We start from the raw sequence: 17,520 nt of genomic DNA on the forward strand, positions 1-17,520 counted from the left end.
GCTCGTGGGGTCTGGAGCCGACAAGCAAGAAAGAATCCTTGAAGCCGTCTTTGGTGCGAAAAGGTGATGTTATCAAAGCACAGGGGACAGAAGCCGAGCGGCCCAGGGACCAAGAAGATAGACTGGTTCTCTACTGTGCTGTTGGGTGGGTAAAGTCCAGGGGAAGTTTCCAGTGAGATTTTCAGATGCTAAAGAGGACTCACTGGGGCGCCTGGGTGACTCAGTAGCTGGGGCATGGACTTATTTGGCTCAGGTCACAATCTTGCAGTCCGTGGGTTCGAGCCCCGTGTTGGGCTCAGTGCTGACAGCTCAGAACCTGGAGCCTGCTTCAGATTCTGTGTCTCCCTCTCTCTCTGCCCCTCCCCTACTTGCTCTCTGCCTCTCTCTCTCAAAATAAAATAGACATAAAAAAGTTAAAAAAAAGAGGACTCACAGGATACTGGAGGCCTAGCTACTGTCAAGCTAAGGTTGTTTTTCCCTCCAGCAAAGCATTAGCCTTAAGACAGGAGTTCCTGGAGAAATGCTTTACTCTCCCAGCCTCAAGTATCTGTCCATGGGCTGCAGGTTATAAGGACATTTAATTTTTTTTAATTTTTTATGTTATTTATTTGTTTATTTTTAATTTTTTTAAATGTTTTATTTATTTTTGATACAGAGAGAGACAGAGCATGAGAGGGGGAGGGGCAGAGAGAGAAGGAGACAGAATCTGAAGCAGGCTCCAGCCTCTGAGCTAGCTGTCAGCACAGAGCCTGACGCAGGGCTTGAACCCACGAATGTGAGATCTGACCTAGGCCGAAGCCGGAGGCTTAACCGACTGAGCCACCCAGGTGCCCTGTTTTTTATTTATTTTTGAGAGACCGAGACAGTATGATCAGGGGAGGGTCAGAGAGAGAGAGACAGAGAGAGAGATACAGAATCCGAAGCAGGCTCCAGGCTCTAAGCTAGCTGTCAGCACAGAGCCCAATGCGGGGCTCGAACCCATAAACTGTGAGATCACAACCTGAGCCAAAGCCAGACACCCAACCAACTGAGCCACCCGGGCGCCCCAAGGACATTTATTTTTTCTGCCGTTTCCTTCTGCCTGTGTGCTAGGGGCCAAGAGAGGGAGGAGCAGCAGGGAGGCGAGGGGCTCCACGAAGTGAAAGGTTGAGGGGAGTTCTCAGCAGCTGGGCAATGGCCACACGGAACCATCCAGAAGATGGGTGCTTGGCTGTGAGTCTGCAGAGACGCGTAGGCTGGGAGTAAAAGCCCGTTGTCGGGGCGCAGCTGAGACTAGATGATACTGCCCCGGAACAGGATACTGAGGAGGAGGGTCCAAAGCCCGAGCTCTGAGACCCTCCAACTGTGGAAATTACAGAAAAGAGGGGGAAGCCAGCAAACAGAGAAGGCACAGCCAGTGGGGAAGGAGAAGGTACACAGAGCAGTCAGGTCCCCGACCTCAGGCCTGGGGCCACCTCCCTCCTCAGAGCTTACTTTCAAGAGAGAGTTTTTGCAGGGGTTCTGGGGTGGCTCAATCAGTTGAGCGTCCGACTTTGGCTCAGGTCATGATCTTGCGGTCCGAGGGTTTGAGCTGACAGCTCAGAGCCTGGAGCCTGCTTCTGATTCTGTGTGTCTCTCTCTCTCTCTGCCCATCACCCACTCATGCTCTGTCTCTCAAAAATGAATAAAAAATATTTTTTAAAAAAAGAGAGAGAGTTTTTGCAAAGACCCCTCCTTCCCCCACCAAGTGCTGTTTTTATATTTTTACAGCAGTTGAGGAGCTGCAGACGCCCTGAGGACTAATATATTTATGTAATCTTACCCAGGTCACAGATCCCTTTGAAATCTGACAAAAACAAGGAGAGGGACTCTCCCTTGAAACAGAAAAAACACACACCCAACATCCACCCACTTTCGGATTCTGTGCATATTTTGGGTTTGCGACCCCAGAGGGCCAGCCCCAGATTTTCCGGTGAGGAATCTGCCCAGCCCGTCTCGTGGAGTCGCTAGCAGATGTAGAAAGGATGACCCTCTTGCAGAAATAGCGGCGTGTGGGCATGGAGCTGGGTCCCCAGAGATGGCAGTCGTGGCCAGCGATGCTCACCCTTCCGTTGGCTGAGCGTTCTTGTGCCAGCATTGCGAAGGCTGGTGGCCGGGGTTCAAGTTCTCTGAGCCTACGGGTGGCAGGCAGAGTGAAATAAAGAGATGTCAGGGCTTTAGTTTCTGGTTCTGCAGATTACCCGTGACCTTGGCAAGCCCTTACCCTTTTCTAAACACCGGGCTAAGGATAGCTCTCTCTTATCAGCTGGGTGGAATGTTCAGGAGATTGCACAACCCTAGCCGGAGGACTATAAATGCTCCTGTCAAAAAAAAAGTCACTTGGGGCACCTGGGTGACTCAGTTGGTTAAGAGCCCGACTTCGGCTCAGGTCAGGATCTCCCGGTTTGCGAGTTTGAGCCCAGCGTCGGGCTGTGTGCCTGCTTCAGATTCTGCATCTCCCTCTCTCTCTCTCTGCCGCTGCCCTGCTTGCACTCTCTCTATCTCTCTCAAAAATAAACATTCAGAAAAAAGTTTTTTTTAAAAAGGTCACTCACCTCCCTTCCAAAAAGCAAAGCCCTTCCAAACCAGGAAGGACCTCCCAGCCATCAGAATGGGCACTACTAAAAAAAAAAAAAAAAAAAAAAGTATCAGGGGGGATGTGGAGAAATAGGAATTCTCATGCACTGGGGGTGGGACTGTCAGATGGTGCAGCGGCTATGGAAAATGTGGCAGTTTCCTCACAAAGTTAAACATAGAATACCCCAGCCATTTCACTTCTGGGTAAATACCCCCTCCAAAATTGAAAGCGAGAACTTGGAGGTCTTTCAACATCCAACATTATTTACAATAGCCGGAAAGGCAGAAGCAGAATGGCTAAGCAAAGTGTGGTCGATCTGCACCCCGGGAGATCACTGGATCTTCAAAAGGAAATTCTAACACTCGGGATGGAGCTTGAGGACGTTGTGCTAAATGACCTGGGCTTGTCACAAAAAGACATCTACTGCATGGTTCCACTTATTTGAAGTCCCTATGGTAGTCACATTCATAGAAAGGAAAAGCGCGGTGGCCGTAGCCCGCTGGGCGGGGGTGGGGCGGTGGAGAGTTAAGGGTTAATGGGAACAGTTTCAGTCTGGGAGGAGGAAACTGACCCGGAGATGGAGGGTCCTGATGGCTACACAAGTGTGAAAACATACTTGATACCACTGAACTGGACCCACTTACCAATGGCTTAATTGGGGGGTGGCGGGCACCTGGCGAGCTCAGTCGGCAGAGCACGTGACACGTGATCTCAGGGTTGTGAGTTCAAGCCCCAGGCTGGGGGTAGAGATTACTTAAAAAAACAAAAAACTAAAATCTTAAAAAAGTGGCTTAGAGAGGGTTTTCTTTTTTTAATATTTTTACATGGTAGTACTTGTTTTGCTTGTTGGGGGTGTTTGCTTATTTAATACATTCCGTCAAGGACAGAAATTACATGCTGGTTTTTTTTCCCTTAGGAAGTGTGTCTTGGGTTTTTCCCCTTATTATTTTCTTTACTTTTTTTTTCTCTTCTTTTTTGGGTGGTGGGGGTGCTTATGTTTAAATGAAGTTGCTTTTACAACACCAAAGACAATCATCCATTTCCTATATAAAAGGTAGCTACTTTTTTGCATGGACCTCAAGTATTCTGTAGTACAGAGGTGGAATTTAAGGAAAGGTATTAAGCAGGCTGTGTTGCAGCTTATGGGCAAGTAATAAATTGTATCATGTATCTCAAATGTACCATAGATAAGCTGCTGTATAATGATTGCCACTTCAGATAGCTGTGAAATTAGGTGATTAACTAGTTGGTACTTAACCTTCTAATTGCTGTGTAAGTCTAATTACATGAAACAGAAGTTGGTGTTTTGATTTTTTTACTTTGCTTTTCTGTTTGGAGTGTCATTGTAACTACTGTATTGTAAATGATGGAAAATAGTTGCATATGTTAAAAAAATAAATTGTGTTATATTAAAAAAAAGTAGCTTAGATGGAGTCATGAATATTTTACAACTAAAAAAATACATGTATTAGAAAAAAGCAAAGCAAGGAAATGGGTGGGGTTGGGGAACAGGGCCTTAAGCATGAGCTGAACAAGATAACAAAGACAATAAAAGGGTCCCGGGAAATTGGCTTGTGAGCAACACTATTTTGGATTTCCGGAGGCCTCCTGGCTCCCAGACCCCTCTGGAGAACTGAAGTGTAATAGAGCGTTAGCTCAGACACATACAACTTTGCATACATTCCTGGGACTTCCAAAACCTTCTGAAAGCCACCCATGATCTCCTGGTGGGACGGTCTGGAGGAAAAACAGAGGAAGACACGTAAGGAGAGTGATCTTCAACAATCACCCTTGGGGGAGTGAGGGGAGGGGCCCAGGGATGGGCAGGGACAGCGCCCCACTCCTGTCTCCTTGCTGCTAACACAGGGATATTGTTTGCCAAAGCCATAAAGCTATACACTTTTTTTTTTTTTTACATTTCTTTTGAGAGAGACAGAGACAGCACCAGCAGGGGAGGGGCAGAGAGAGAACCCCAAGCAGGCTCTGAGAGCCAGACACGGGGCTCGAACTCACAAAACTGAGATCATGACGTAAGCCGAAACCAAGAGTCACTCAACCAACCGAGCCACCCAGGCACCCAATTTTTTTCTTCAAGGGGGATTTTGTTGCTGTTAAATGTGTCCATTTATTTTTTGAGAGAACACGAGCAGGGGACGGGCACAGAGAGAGGGAGCGAGAATCCAAACCAGGCTCCACACTGCTAGCACCTAGCCCAATGCGGGGCTCAAACTCACAACCCCAAAGATTCCGATCTGAGCTAAGGTCAGACGCTTAACTGACTGAGCCACCCAGGCGCCCCAAGCTGTATACACTTTTGCTGTATGCGATTTGGGCACCACATGTATGTACATGAGACCTCAATAAAAAAGTCAAACAGCAAAACAAAACTTTTTTTGTTTTTTTAAATTTATTTTTGAGAGACAGAGAGACTGAGACAGCGCGAGCAGGGTAGGGTAAGAGAGAGAGGGAGACACAGAATTAGGAGCAGCAAGCTCCGGGAATCAGGGAAGTCGCGCCTGGTATGGGAGAGGTGAGGTATGTTTTGGGTGAAAGACTTCCGGTCCGGTCCTGGGAGGGCAGACCACCAAATAAGGGCATTTCAGGGACTTGGTGGGATGGGATAGGTTGCCTCCTCTGTCAGGGTGACGGGAAGCTGGGGCTTCATGATTGGCTGTTTTCAAACGGCTTGGAGCATTCCCGGTCTGCAGGTGACGGGGTGGGGGTCGTCGGTGCACGGTGTTTTTCTCTAACCCACAGCAAAATGGCTGCTGGTCGCCATCTTAAGGTAACTCTTACAACTTTTTTTTAATAGTTTTTTTTTTTTTTTTTGAGAGACAGAGAGAGACAACGCAAGCAGGGGAGGGGCAGAGAGAGAGGGAGACACAGAATCTGAAGCAGGGTCCAGGCTCTGAGCTGTCAGCACAGAGCCTGACATGGGGCTCGAACCCATGAACTATGAGATCATGACCTGAGCTGAAGTCAGATGCTTAACCGACTGAGCCACCCAGGCGCCCCAAATGCGATCTATTTTAAAGCTTAAAGAGGAGTACAGTGAGACAAAGACCAGACGGTGATGCGTGCATCTTATCATAAAGTAGCTTTATTAAATTCCTTTACCTTCTAAAAAACGATTACAAAAAGGAATACTTCATTTAAGTGTAATACTGTCTTTATGGACGTACCGTGGTCGGGAAGTGAAGTTAAGGGGCATGAATACACGTGACAGGAGAACAGGGGACAGAGGCGGGACGTCCCCGTAGCCTAGCGCGCCAAGGCCGATGGGTATGGGGGAAGGCTGGGGGAGGGGGGGCGGAAAGCAGGGGTAAATATGGACTCATCCGGGGAGGGGTGTCGATGAGCTGCTTTGAGGAGCTTAACTTGACTGTGACCGCTGGCTCCGGGGCCAGACACGCAGGCACACAACTTCAGTCCCGCTTCTCAAAGCTACCCAAAGTTGTGGCCTCCTGTCACACACCAATTGTCCCCAGTAGGCTATGGTTGTTTTCTCTCCAATTTACACACACACACACACGCACACACAGGCACCATCTAGAATGTCTCCTTCGACCATCCAAGCTCTTTGGTCTTAGGTACCTCCCCCTACAGCCAAAATCAAAGCAAGCCAGACTCCATCAAGCCAAGAAACCTGCTTTTGTAGGAGAGAAGCCAGTGCTTTGCTTTACTGAATGAACAGGAGGGAGCCTTCAGGGCCGAGCATCCAGAACCACCCAGAACCATCCAGAACCCGAAGAGAGAGAGGACAGGACACCTATTAGTTTAGGGATCCTCACTGCCTGTCATAAGGCACTCAACGCCTCAAGGCTCAGAACCGCCCCCCTTTTTTTTTTGGTTCACAAAAGGAAGGAACTAGAAAGAAAACTGTGGAGATTCTGAGGACAAAATAGCCCATGAAGGAAACTGTGGCTGGCGAGCCCTATTTCCAGCAGGCTCTGTTCCAAGCAGCTCCAGAAAGCCTATAGGTTGTTTTTAAAAAACAAAAACAAAAACAGAAACAGAAACAAAACCAAACCAGCTGGCCCTTGTTTGGTTTTCGGCAAAGCCCCGTCCCTTCAAGTTTGCCCTGGGAGCCCCGGGGTGGGGGGGCAGCCAACTTATAATTGTGCGCACATGGAGTTTCTGGAGCTTGCCATGTGCCTTGCCAACACGCACATGCCCTGGGTTTTGTGTTTCTTTCCCCCTTTAGCGGGAAGAAATTCTGGAATCTGGGGGGGGGGGTGAGGACACCCATTTCCAGGGTTCTAAGCCCAGGAGCCGCTGCTCTGGGAACCGGATTCACTTCCCGAGTCCCCACATCTGAAGGATTTTCTAGGAAAATTAGTATCTGCCAGGGCCTCCACACGGGGAGGGGACACGGGTTTCTGGGTGATCTCTCAATGTCTCGGCTGCTGGGTCCTGAGCTCCCCCCAACTTGGATGGGGGTGACACAGGCAGTGTCAGAGACAAAGCAGAAAAAAAAGGACTGAAAAAAAAAAAAAAGGCCTGAGCTCCCTGCCCCCGGTGACAAGGACAGAATCTGTTTTGTGAAGAGACCAGAAGACAGTTCTCCCGCGAGAGCTGTCTGCGGGGGGCTGGGGGGCAGCGGACAAAACACTATTATAGACCAGACAATTAAGCGTGGGGCGGGCGAAGGGGGGGCGTCAGGTCACTGCGGACGTGACTGTGTGGAATGACAACATTCAGGATTAAAATGAAAATATGTGATTCCAGTGACTTTCGAATTTGGCAACAAGTAATACGATTTCTGTCCCCCGCCCCCCCAATGATGCAAAACTACAGTCTTTTTCCCTTCCACGCTCCTCCATCATAATTGCCAGTTGATTGTTCTCAGCGTTTATGAAAAACCCGCATCCCAGCCACAGCCGCTGGCGCCGATTTATGTAAGAATCTCGCTCCAGTCTGCTCGGCGGCCGCTTTGAGCCGGTGTAGCGGGAAGAGCCCGCTCTCACTCGGAGACTTGCTGCTGTGTCCCCTGGGCAGGAGGAAATCCCACCTGCCTTCGAGACGCTGGCCCTGGTGGGCATGAGCGGGCGCTGGCGAGGGAGGAGGGGGAGGAGGCGAGGGAGGAGGGACAGGTCGAGCAGCCGGCCTCCCTCGGGCCCTCCCTCCAGGCTACTCTTCGGCAGAGGATGACGCAGGACTTTCGTCATCTGACATCGGGGCAAACTGAAACAAGAAGCACAATTCCTTTTTGTTTGGCATCGTTTCCGATGCCTACGAGGTGCCACCTTGGTGGGTCGGCCCCGCGGCTGGGGTGAGTGGACCAGAGGGACTTGGACTCCCCTTGGCCTCAAGGAGGTGACATTCAGAGACGCAACGCACATGAACGCCGAGAAGGGTTTTCATCACCTATACGGGGTGGAAGGGAATGAAAGTGGGGAGCAGGTAGTCAGGGACAGGGACCTGCAGACCTGCATGGTGATGTGGAACGCTCAGACACAGGAAGTCACAAATGCAAAGGCCCTGAGGCAGGGGCGGTGGCTATTGGGCAAGCAGACTGAGCAAAGGGGGCGAGGAAGGAGAGTGGGGGGTGGTGAGAGCAGTCGTGCAGGGCCTGGTGGGCTCTGGTGGGCTTTGGTGGGCCCACAGAGGGCTGTACCCTCACTTGGGTGTTCACAGTGACCTCTGGCTGCTGTGGGGAGAACAGACTGGAGGTGGCAGTGAGCGTGGGCACCAGGGCGGAGGCAACGGCAGGGGTCCAGGTGCATGCTGGGAGAGGATTACGGCTCGTCCCCAGGAGTCCCTGGGAGCAGGACCACACATCACCCAACAGGTCATCCCCTGCTCCGATCACCCCCATCCTCCAGTGGAGGAAACTGAGGCCCAGACCTCTTCCCCAGATGATGCCCTGAGCACCACAACCGAGCCCCGGTGTCCCAGCTTCATCCCCCAGGGTGCTGGGACACCTAGAGCCTCAGTGAGCATCTGGAAGCCACGTGGAGACGGATGGACGTTTGGGGGATCACTGTGGTCAACAGCCATCACGCCACCCCCGGACAGGGCCCTGGGCAGGCCTCGGGGAGGCCAAGTGCAAGGCAGGAGTGAGGAGGAGGGGGCGGTGAGTTTCCTGCCCAAGGTCTGGAGTCACATGGACCTCGGGGCCTCCACCCCTTCGGATCTGTGAGGCCTTGGGCCACGGATGTAACCATTCTAAGCCTCAGTTTCCCCACCTGGAAAATGGAAATGACAACAGTACTTTCTGCAGCACAATCAGGCTCTTGTGGAGGGTTTGAGAAATCAGGCCTGAGAGGCACTCAGCGGGCGGTCTCTCAGACTGGAAGCGCTTGTCTCCTCCGTCAGACAAAGGAATTGCTTTGTCTCTAAAGAGACCAAGAGGAGTGCCCCTGTCTCCCCCTTCCGACTGGAAAAGCTTTCTCCTCCATCAGACACTTATGCTACATTAAGTATCAAAATTATCCTCCTGTTAGGCTTTCAGAGAGTGTTTTCCTAACAGGCATGATTTCTTTAAAAGATTTTTTTTACAGTGAGCTTTTTCAAGGCCTTTACTACACGGACATGCTTCGAATGAAAGCCCAAGTCCTCACTGTGGCCGACAAGGGTCCTGCACGATCCTCAGTGTCACCTCCCTGCTCTCCCTTCCTCCCAGGGGCCCTCAATGCTCCTCAAACACCCCAGGTACACTCCTGCCTCAGGGCCTTTGCACCGGCTGTTCCACCTGCCTGGACAGCCACACAACTCGCCCCTTCACTGCCTCAGTAGCTCCCCATCTCTCGCTGCCCCTCTAACCTTGTTCTGGCTTTCTTTCTGGCAGTTACCCTCGCTCTGATACACTGTCTTGTGTGTCGTGGACCTTACTGGACGCCTGCTCTGTGACCGCAGAAACGGTTTCCCGTGTGGTTGGTTCAGGGCCACGACTGCCAGGGCCTAAAGCAGGTTCGGCTTGCAGTACGTGCTCTGCAAGCATTTCTCAAACGAGTGAACGGCACTGACGAGCGCGCATGCGGAACTGGACAGATCCGGGCCCGAATGCTAGTCCTTGGTCTCCGCTGTCCACGCCTCGTTTCCCCGTGGGGACACCAGGAAGGTTCAACGGGCCGATGACCAATGGCACGGGCCCCCAAACAGCATCAGCCCCTCGTAACCGTCCAAGTCCCCCCCCCCACCCCCACCCCCGCCACCCACAGCGCCCGGGCCAGCACTCACCGAGCACTTGATGTTCATGTGCGAGTACAGCATGGACGCAATCTCACTCTGCCCCGCGTCCAAGGCCACCATCAGGGCTGTGCTCCCATCCTGTAAAGATCCCCTGCTGTGAGGAGGCCCCCGCCCTCCCCGGGGTCCCCCCACCCCTTCCCCCGGGCGGGGACTCACGCGGTCGGTGAGGGAGATGTTGCAGCCGGGCGCCGCCAGCAGGAGCCCTGTGATCTCCTTGTGGCCGTGCTCACAGGCGCACATGAGGGCCGTGGAGCCGTCGTCATCCTGCACGTTGACGTCCGCCTCACAGGCCAGCAGGGCTTTGACCACGTCCACCCGGCCGTGGCTGACCGCCAGCATCAGGGCCGTCTGCCCCGCCTGGGTAGGGCAAGGGACAGGCTTAGGGACCATGCAGACCCCAAGGCATGCCAGCCTTGCTCCGGAACCTCGCGTGGTTCCCGAGGCCTGTCACAGTAACACTTGCGGGCCTCCAACGATCCCTCCCGCCACCGGGCCTTTGCACTTGCTGGTCCCCCTCCCTCTCCGGCTCCTGCTGTCTCCTTCTCATGACTCACATTTCAGCTTCAACGTTTCCTCTCCTGGGAGATGCTACTTGCCTACCCACCCCCACCCCCGACTAAAGCAGGTTCCTAGCTCCCGGGTGTATACACATGTAAACACTTATTGAGCTAAGATTTCTATACTTTTCTGTGGGTCAGCTAAGCCTCAATAAAAATTAAATCAACGTTGGGGAGCCTGCATGGCTCAGTTGGTTAAGCGTCTGACTTCAGCTCAGGTCGTGATCTCACAGGTCGTGAGTTCAAGCCCCACGTCGGGCTCTGTGCTGACAGCTCGGAGCCTGGAGCCTGCTTCTGATTCTGTCTCCTTCCTCTCTCTCTGCCCCTCCCCTGCTCATGCTCTCTCTCAAAAACAAATAAACATTAAAAAAATTTTTGTTTCAAATCAAATCAACGTTCATTAGCAACGTTCATGAGTAGAAAAAGAAGCTGTGGTCTACCCATACTAAAGAATATCAGTCTCAGGAAGAAACGGAGCCCTGATGCACACGGACGGCCCATGGACGAGCTTTGGAAATATGTTCAGTGAAAGAGCCAGCTGTGAAAGAACACATACTACATGATTCTATTTCTGTAAAATATCCAAAACTGGTAAATCCGTAGAGATAGAAAGCAGGCCGGTGGTTTCCAGGGAAAGGGGGGGAGCAGCAGGGAGTGACTGCTAACGGCACAGTATTTCCCTTTGGCGGGGGTGATAAGAATGTTCTAGAAGTAGATAGAGGTGATGATTGTACATTGCAAATGCACTAAATGTCATTGACTAGTGTACTTTAAAAGGGATAGTCTTTCTTTTTTTTTTTTTTTAAAGGAAACTCTACCCCCAATGTAGGGCTTGAACTCATGGCCCCAAGATCAAGAGTCACATGCTCTGCCCACTGAGTGAGCCGGGCGCCCCTAAAAGGGATAAGCTCCCATGTGAATTTCACCTCAGGATAAAATAAGTAAACCACTGAAATGTTGTTTTTAAAGACAAACTAAACCAATAACAAAGCAAGCGGGGTGTGCACTGACTCCACCCCAGGACCGCACCCCGCCCCTCTCCTTCCCCCGTATTGAGGCTGTTGCAAATCCCTCCCTTTCTCGCTGTCCCCAAGGAGTCCTCTGCCCAGACACCTGTCCTCATCCCGGTCACCCCCATGCTCTCCCGACTTCTGCTTCCCCACATGCAGCCAGAGGGACATTTTACACCAGAAAGCAGGCCATGACACCGCTGTGCTCAAATGCCCCTGGTGGCTTTCTGCAGCCCCGAGTCCAAACCCGCTCCAGCGTGCTGCCCGAGAGGCACTCAGCTCCCGGAGCTCCAGGCTGGCTCGGAAGCTTCAGGAGCATGGGCTCTGTGCCTGCCGGTCCACCCCGTGAGCCCCAGCGCCCAGTGGCTGCCCAGGGAATTAGCACGCAGGGTCGCATTAAGGAAGGTAGAGGACCCCTCCCACACACCCGGCCCGTCTCCACCCGAAGGCCCGGTCTCAGAGACAGCCTGGCAGGCAGGTCATTAAGGACGGGGTTCTAGACCGAGACCACCTGGGTTCAAATCCCACCTCGTCTAGTCTGCCCTCGAGGAAATGAGCGCTTCTCTGAGCCTCAGTTTCCTAGTCCGTGGAGCGGGGATTCTCCTGCTGGGCATGGAATGAGGTCACCTGGGGGCCTGGCTCTCAGCCAGGACTTTGTAAGTGTGGAGGGCCGGTACCTGGCTGGCTTTGGCATTGACATCTCCGAGCCGGAAGAGCTGCAGGATGGTCTCGAGGTCATCCCGGGTGCTCAGGGTGGCCAGGGCGGTGAGCATGAGCGGGCTGTAGCCGGCGCGGTTCTGTCTGTCCACCTGGCAGACACCTGAGGGGGGTGGCAAGGAGGACACGAGTCCTCAGACCCCACCAATCCGGCCGGGCCTCTGCCTCCGACCCGGGGAGGGGCCGGGAGAAACAGGTAACACCCCCGCCCCGCCCCAAGAGTCCGGCTGCACCCCGGTTCCTCCCTTCTCTCAGGCTGAGGGCCCCCTTTTGCCCCAGGGTCCCCACCTCCATTATGCCACCCCATTAGACGAGGGAATTCTAAGGGAGAGACTGTCTCCTTTATCGTCTGGAGACCTCTGACGCTGGGACCCAGGTTGAGGGCTCAGAACAGGGGATGTGTCTGGAAGAGCGCCCCCTTCAGACTGGCCTAGATCTACTCCATCGGACTGTGGGCTCTGCCTCCTTCTTCGGTCTGGGAGGCTGTGTCTTTCCTGTCAGACCAGGAAAGGACAAATTTCCTCCTGCCACTTCAAGGGCCACATCTTTTAAGTCCCAGACTGGAGGCTATGTCCTTCTCTCCAACTAGGGCTCCAGAGGTGTCACCTTCATTACACAGGGATCGGGGTGGGGGTGGTGGTGGCAGAGTCTGCGTGTTGTCCATAAGAACATGTCTGCCTTTTCCAGTATGTTGGGGCTATGGGTAGGGCTGGAACCTCCCTCACCAGACTGGCAGGGTGAGTCTCTCCTCCATCAGACAGGGAGAATGGTGTCTCCTCCATCAGACTGGGAGGGCAGTGTCTCCCCTATCAGACCGGGAAGGTGCCCCAAGAGACTAAGAGGACAGTGTCTCCCCCATCAGACTAGGAAAGCAGTGTCTCCCCCATCAGACTGGGAAGATGCCCCAAGAGATTAGGAGGATAGTGTCTCCCCCATCAGACGTGCAGATGGGTGCCTCCTCCATCAGACAGAGAGGGCGGTGTCTCCCCCATCAGACCGTCATACGGGGCCCCCACGTCCCGGCCCACGGCTCACCGCTGTCGAGCAGCTGCCGCACCACGGGGAAGTTGGCGTGGGACACGGAGTAGTGTAGGGCCGTGTTGCCGTTGCCATCGGCGATGTTGACCACGTAGTCCAGCAGCCGCGCTGACATGGCCCGGAAGGTGACCAGGTGGCGTCGCACAAGCTCGGGGTGGGCGTCGCTGCGGCAGGCCAGCCGCAGCCACTCCTGGAGCACCGTGGTGTAGGCCACTTTCTGGGCATGGGGCATGGGGCATGGGGAGGAGAGGCGTCTGAGGGCGGCAGCGGCCCGCTCCCCCCACCGCCCCCAGCTGGGGTCCTGGGACGGGAGTGCGCATGCGGACAACACGCCCTGAACCAGAGCCTGGAGGACAAGTGGGGACATCCTCCCCAGATGAGCCCCCTGGACTAGAAAGCATGCATCCCCAGCAGGGACGAGGGCTCCAATGAGAAGGACAGACGCTGCAGGCCCGGACGCGCCCCCGAGGGTGGCATGAGCATCTCTGTTCTAGGCACGTATGGACACCATGAAGAGAAATGTGGCAGTGCCTGCCCTCAAGCCCCCAAAGAACAGGAACTGCTAGCAGGGGACCACCCTCGGCCCCTCCCCCGACCCCTCTCCAAGGAGTATGACTCAAGTACCAACCCCACCCCCACCCCCGAGCTCTAGGCTTGGATCCTGGCATCCCCTCAAGGCAGGCACCCGGAGGCCATGGCAGATGGGGCGAAGCCGGGGTGGGGGGGCCCCAGGCACAGGACCCCGTCCTACCAGCTCGCGCTCGCTGAGGGCATTGGGGTTGTCCAGGTACTTTTCCAGGGCCAGGCAGGCTGAGATGAGGTCGGGGCTGAGCTCCATCCTGCCAGGGGCCGACAAGAAGGGAGCTGATCTCGGGAGCATTCACCTCAGCCTCCTGGGTGACCCCAGACATGGGGAGCACACAGATCCCAAGAGGAAGTGGACACGCAGCCTAAAGTTTATGGCAAGTGAGCAGTGGTGGATAGAAAAGCTTCTCCCAGGGGTAGATTTTTCCCCCGGGGAAAAACAGGCACAAACAGGACAGGAAGGTGAGGCATCTGTCCCAAAGAGAGTGAGTTGCTTAAGGACAAACTTTGCCTGTCCCTTAAATTCTAACCCCCAACAGCCCAAATTGCCCCAATCAGGCCCTTTATCAAAGCTTGCAGACCTTCAGATGACCAGGAGAAAGCGCTTTTTCGCTAATTCAGACTAAGGTGTGCAGGGCTGATGGGAGGTCCCCTCAGAGGGTATGAACCGTGGGATCTGAGGCAGAGGTAGGTCACCCACCTTGCCGAGTCCCCCTCCCACACACAGAAAACTGACCGGATCTCCTCCTCTGCATTCACTCCTGACGCCCCCTCCTCCGCTGGGACACGCTGAGGCTCCCGAGGCGGCTGGCACTCCTCTGTCCCTGAGGGCCTGAGCCGGGGGGCTTCGGCCACGCTTGGAGCCCTCTCCTCTGGCCCGGGGGCCTCGTTCTCCGTGCTCTCGTTGTCAGAGAAGTTCTCTGCTGTGCTGGAGTCCTCAGACGAGGACTCGCACCTGGGGAGGAAGGGTGGGCGGAGCGGGGGACGCATCGCAGGGCTGACAGGACGTGGCCGGAGACGGGCGCAGGGCTCTGACTACTGAATGTCTCTGGGCCTTGGTTTCCCCCTCTGTTAAATGGGAACAGCGGCAGCATCGGCCTCCCAGACCTGCAGGGGTGTGCCCTACGGCACCTGGCACGCATAGGCGCTCAGTAAACACTAGTGATGACCGTGATCGTGCTTGGGGTGGGTCAGGCAGAGACACTGCTTTTCACCTTCTACTCCTCAGTACCTCTTCCTCCCTTAGCCCCTTATACCCTGCTTCAGACCCTCACCCCTGCACACAGGACCCTCTTGTGCTACTTGCTGCCCCGGGACAAAGTCTAAGCTTGTGGGGCTGGCATTCGAGTCCCCAGACCATCCCTGTGTACCGCCTCCTATGCCTCTTGCTTCTTTGTGTGTGCTTTTTTTTTGCAAGTTTATTTTTATTTATTTTGAAAAAGAAATAGAGGCCTGAGGGGCCGAGAGAGAGGGAGACAGAATCCCAAGCAGGCTCTGTGCTGTCGGCGCAGAGCCCGATATGGGGCTCGAACTCATGAGCCGTGAGATCATGACCAGAGCCGAAGTCGGACCCTTAGTCGACTGAGCCCCCTGGGCGCCCCCTTCCACCTCTGAGCCTTTATCCAGGTGGGGCCCTCCAGCAGGGGTCTCCCAGCCCCCACTCTTCACGTTGCTAGCTCCTGCTTGTCCCTTCCTTCGGTGACGTCCGAGGGGACCGGGGCAGACCCCTGGTCGCTGTGTGAGCTCCCCCAAGGCATTCAGCCTCAAGGTGCCTCCGCGTCCCCATCTGTGCCTTGGTTAAAGGCGTGTAAGGTGCCTGGACCAGGGTGCAACCTTGGACAGACAGGAACGAACAGGAGGGGGGAAGCTGAGGAAAGGGTGGGGGCAGGGGTGCGGTGGGCGCTCCTCTTACCCGCCATTGACCCCCACAAACTGCAGGCTCCTCCGGGGGGTCAGGGGGTCCATGGGCTCCTCTCTGCGCTTCATGATGGACCGCATGCCCACCGGGGGCTCGCCTGGGGGGACAGGTGGCGCCCTTAACAATCTCCTGAAGCCAGACCCTATGCCCTGGGGCCTCTAGTGTCCTGTGCCCAGGGACAGCCACCCTCACTCACCTGTGTGCCCTGCCTCCGTGGCCTCGGTTGGTGCCGTGTTACCAGCCTCACGGGCGGGCACTCCACCCGCCTCCTTCTCAGGCTGTGCCGGGGAGGTGGCTGCCAACCCTGGGGGCGACGAGGACGACTCTGCAGGAGCCTGTGGGGGACCTGGGGGGACAGGAAAAGAGGTGTCACCGCCTCCACTGGGTCACACATCCCGGGCGAGGTGCTCGGAGGGCTAATGCCTGTGTTGCTTTGTCAAATCCTCCCAGCCCGGGAGATTCGGATTGTTAGAGACGAGGAAACTGAGGCACAGAGGCTTGCCTGAGGTCACCCAGGGAATGAGCAGCAGAATCTGACTGCCACAGGCAGCTGGTCAGGGAGACAGAAGAGGTTGTCACTCTGCAGTGCTGGCTTGTGACCCCCCACCCCCGCCGCCAACATCATACTGAGGGTTGTCCGGGAACAGGGTTTGATCACAGCCAAGAGTCACGGTCATGGTAGGAACTCCAGTCTCCCAGGAACAAGCTGTGTGACCTCGGGTAAGTCACTTAACCTCTCTGTGCCTTGGGAGAATGACATTTCCTCCAGCATGGCGTTGTTGTGCAGACTGTGGGGCAGGTGTTGGGGAACAGGGTTTAGAACAGCACTTGCGTATTGACAGTGCTCCAGGATCATGTGTTAATTCATGAGAATTGCAAATACTATTTTGATAAGATTTATTGTTACGGTTTAAAAAAAGTTTTTAATGCTTATTTATCATTGAGAGAGACAGAGCGTTAGTGGGGGAGGCAGAGAGAGAGGGAGACAAAATCCGAAGCAGGCTCCAGGCTCCGAGCTGTCAGCACGGAGCCCAAGGCAGGGTTCAAACCCACAAACCATGAGATCATGACCTGAGCCGAAGTTGAATGCTTAACGGACTGAGCCACAGAGGCGCCCCTTATGTTTTTTATCTACTATTAATTTTTTAGAAAGACCGAGAGAGTGTGAGCAAGAGAGGGATAGAGAGAGAGGGAGAATCTCAAGTAGGCTCTGCACGGGCAGCAAAGAACCCGATGCGGGGCTTGAACTCAGGAAACTACAATCATGACCTGAGCTGAAACCAAGAGTCAGACACTTAACTGACTGGGCCACCCCAGGTGCCCCAAGATTTATTACTTTATTTTTTAATGTTTATTTTTGAAGGAGAGAGAGACATAATGTGAGAGGCAGAGGGGCAGAAAGAGAGGGAGACACAGAATCTGAAACGGGCTCCAGGCCCTGAGCTGTCAGCACAGAGTCCGACGCGGGGCTCGAACCCACGGACTGTGAGATCATGACCTGAGCCCAAGTCAGATGCTCAACTGACTGAGCCACCCAGGGGCCCCGATTCATTACTATTTTAACAAGAGCAAGGTTGTGTTATGGATATCAGAGCTCCTTCTTCCGAACTTAAAGCAGGGAACCCACGCTTCCACAATCAGGAAAGAGAAACAATAAGGGTTATTAGAAAACAAAAATTAAAACCCCATCCAGGCAGATTTTCAGTTTGGGAAGATGAAAACATTCCGGAAATGAGTGGTGGGGATGGTTACAGACCAATGTGAGCATGCTCAGTGCCACTGACACTTTATCTATTTATTCACTTAAATGTTTATTTATTTATTTTGAGAGGGAGGGAGACAGAGAGAGAGAGAACGAGGAAGGGAGGGGCAGAGAAAGAATCCCAAGCAGGCGATCTTATGACC

General features: G+C 54.0%; 1 protein-coding gene across 4 annotated transcripts in view; it reads right to left on the reverse strand.

Moving 5' to 3' along the window:
* Positions 1 to 2,069: 2,069 nt before the first annotated feature.
* Positions 2,070 to 17,520, reverse strand: part of KANK2 (KN motif and ankyrin repeat domains 2) — a 27,736-nt gene continuing 12,285 nt past the window's right edge. Inside the window, exons 4-13 of one of the 4 annotated variants that reach the window (XR_003901296.1) lie at positions 15,812 to 15,961; positions 15,610 to 15,712; positions 14,434 to 14,652; positions 13,864 to 13,951; positions 13,110 to 13,329; positions 12,035 to 12,177; positions 9,947 to 10,147; positions 9,779 to 9,868; positions 2,574 to 2,639; positions 2,070 to 2,153 (exon numbers count right to left, since the gene is read on the reverse strand). Coding sequence is in view for 3 of the 4 variants with exons in the window: in XM_029918384.1 (XP_029774244.1) it covers positions 7,829 to 7,963; positions 9,779 to 9,868; positions 9,947 to 10,147; positions 12,035 to 12,177; positions 13,110 to 13,329; positions 13,864 to 13,951; positions 14,434 to 14,652; positions 15,610 to 15,712; positions 15,812 to 15,961 (1,349 nt within the window). In the remaining variant the exon portion in view is untranslated. The other 3 variants (XM_029918386.1, XM_029918385.1, XM_029918384.1) reach the window with 3 other exon arrangements.

This window comes from Suricata suricatta, chromosome 12 (genome assembly GCF_006229205.1).
Source record: "Suricata suricatta isolate VVHF042 chromosome 12, meerkat_22Aug2017_6uvM2_HiC, whole genome shotgun sequence".
NCBI classification, from domain to species: domain Eukaryota; kingdom Metazoa; phylum Chordata; class Mammalia; order Carnivora; family Herpestidae; genus Suricata; species Suricata suricatta.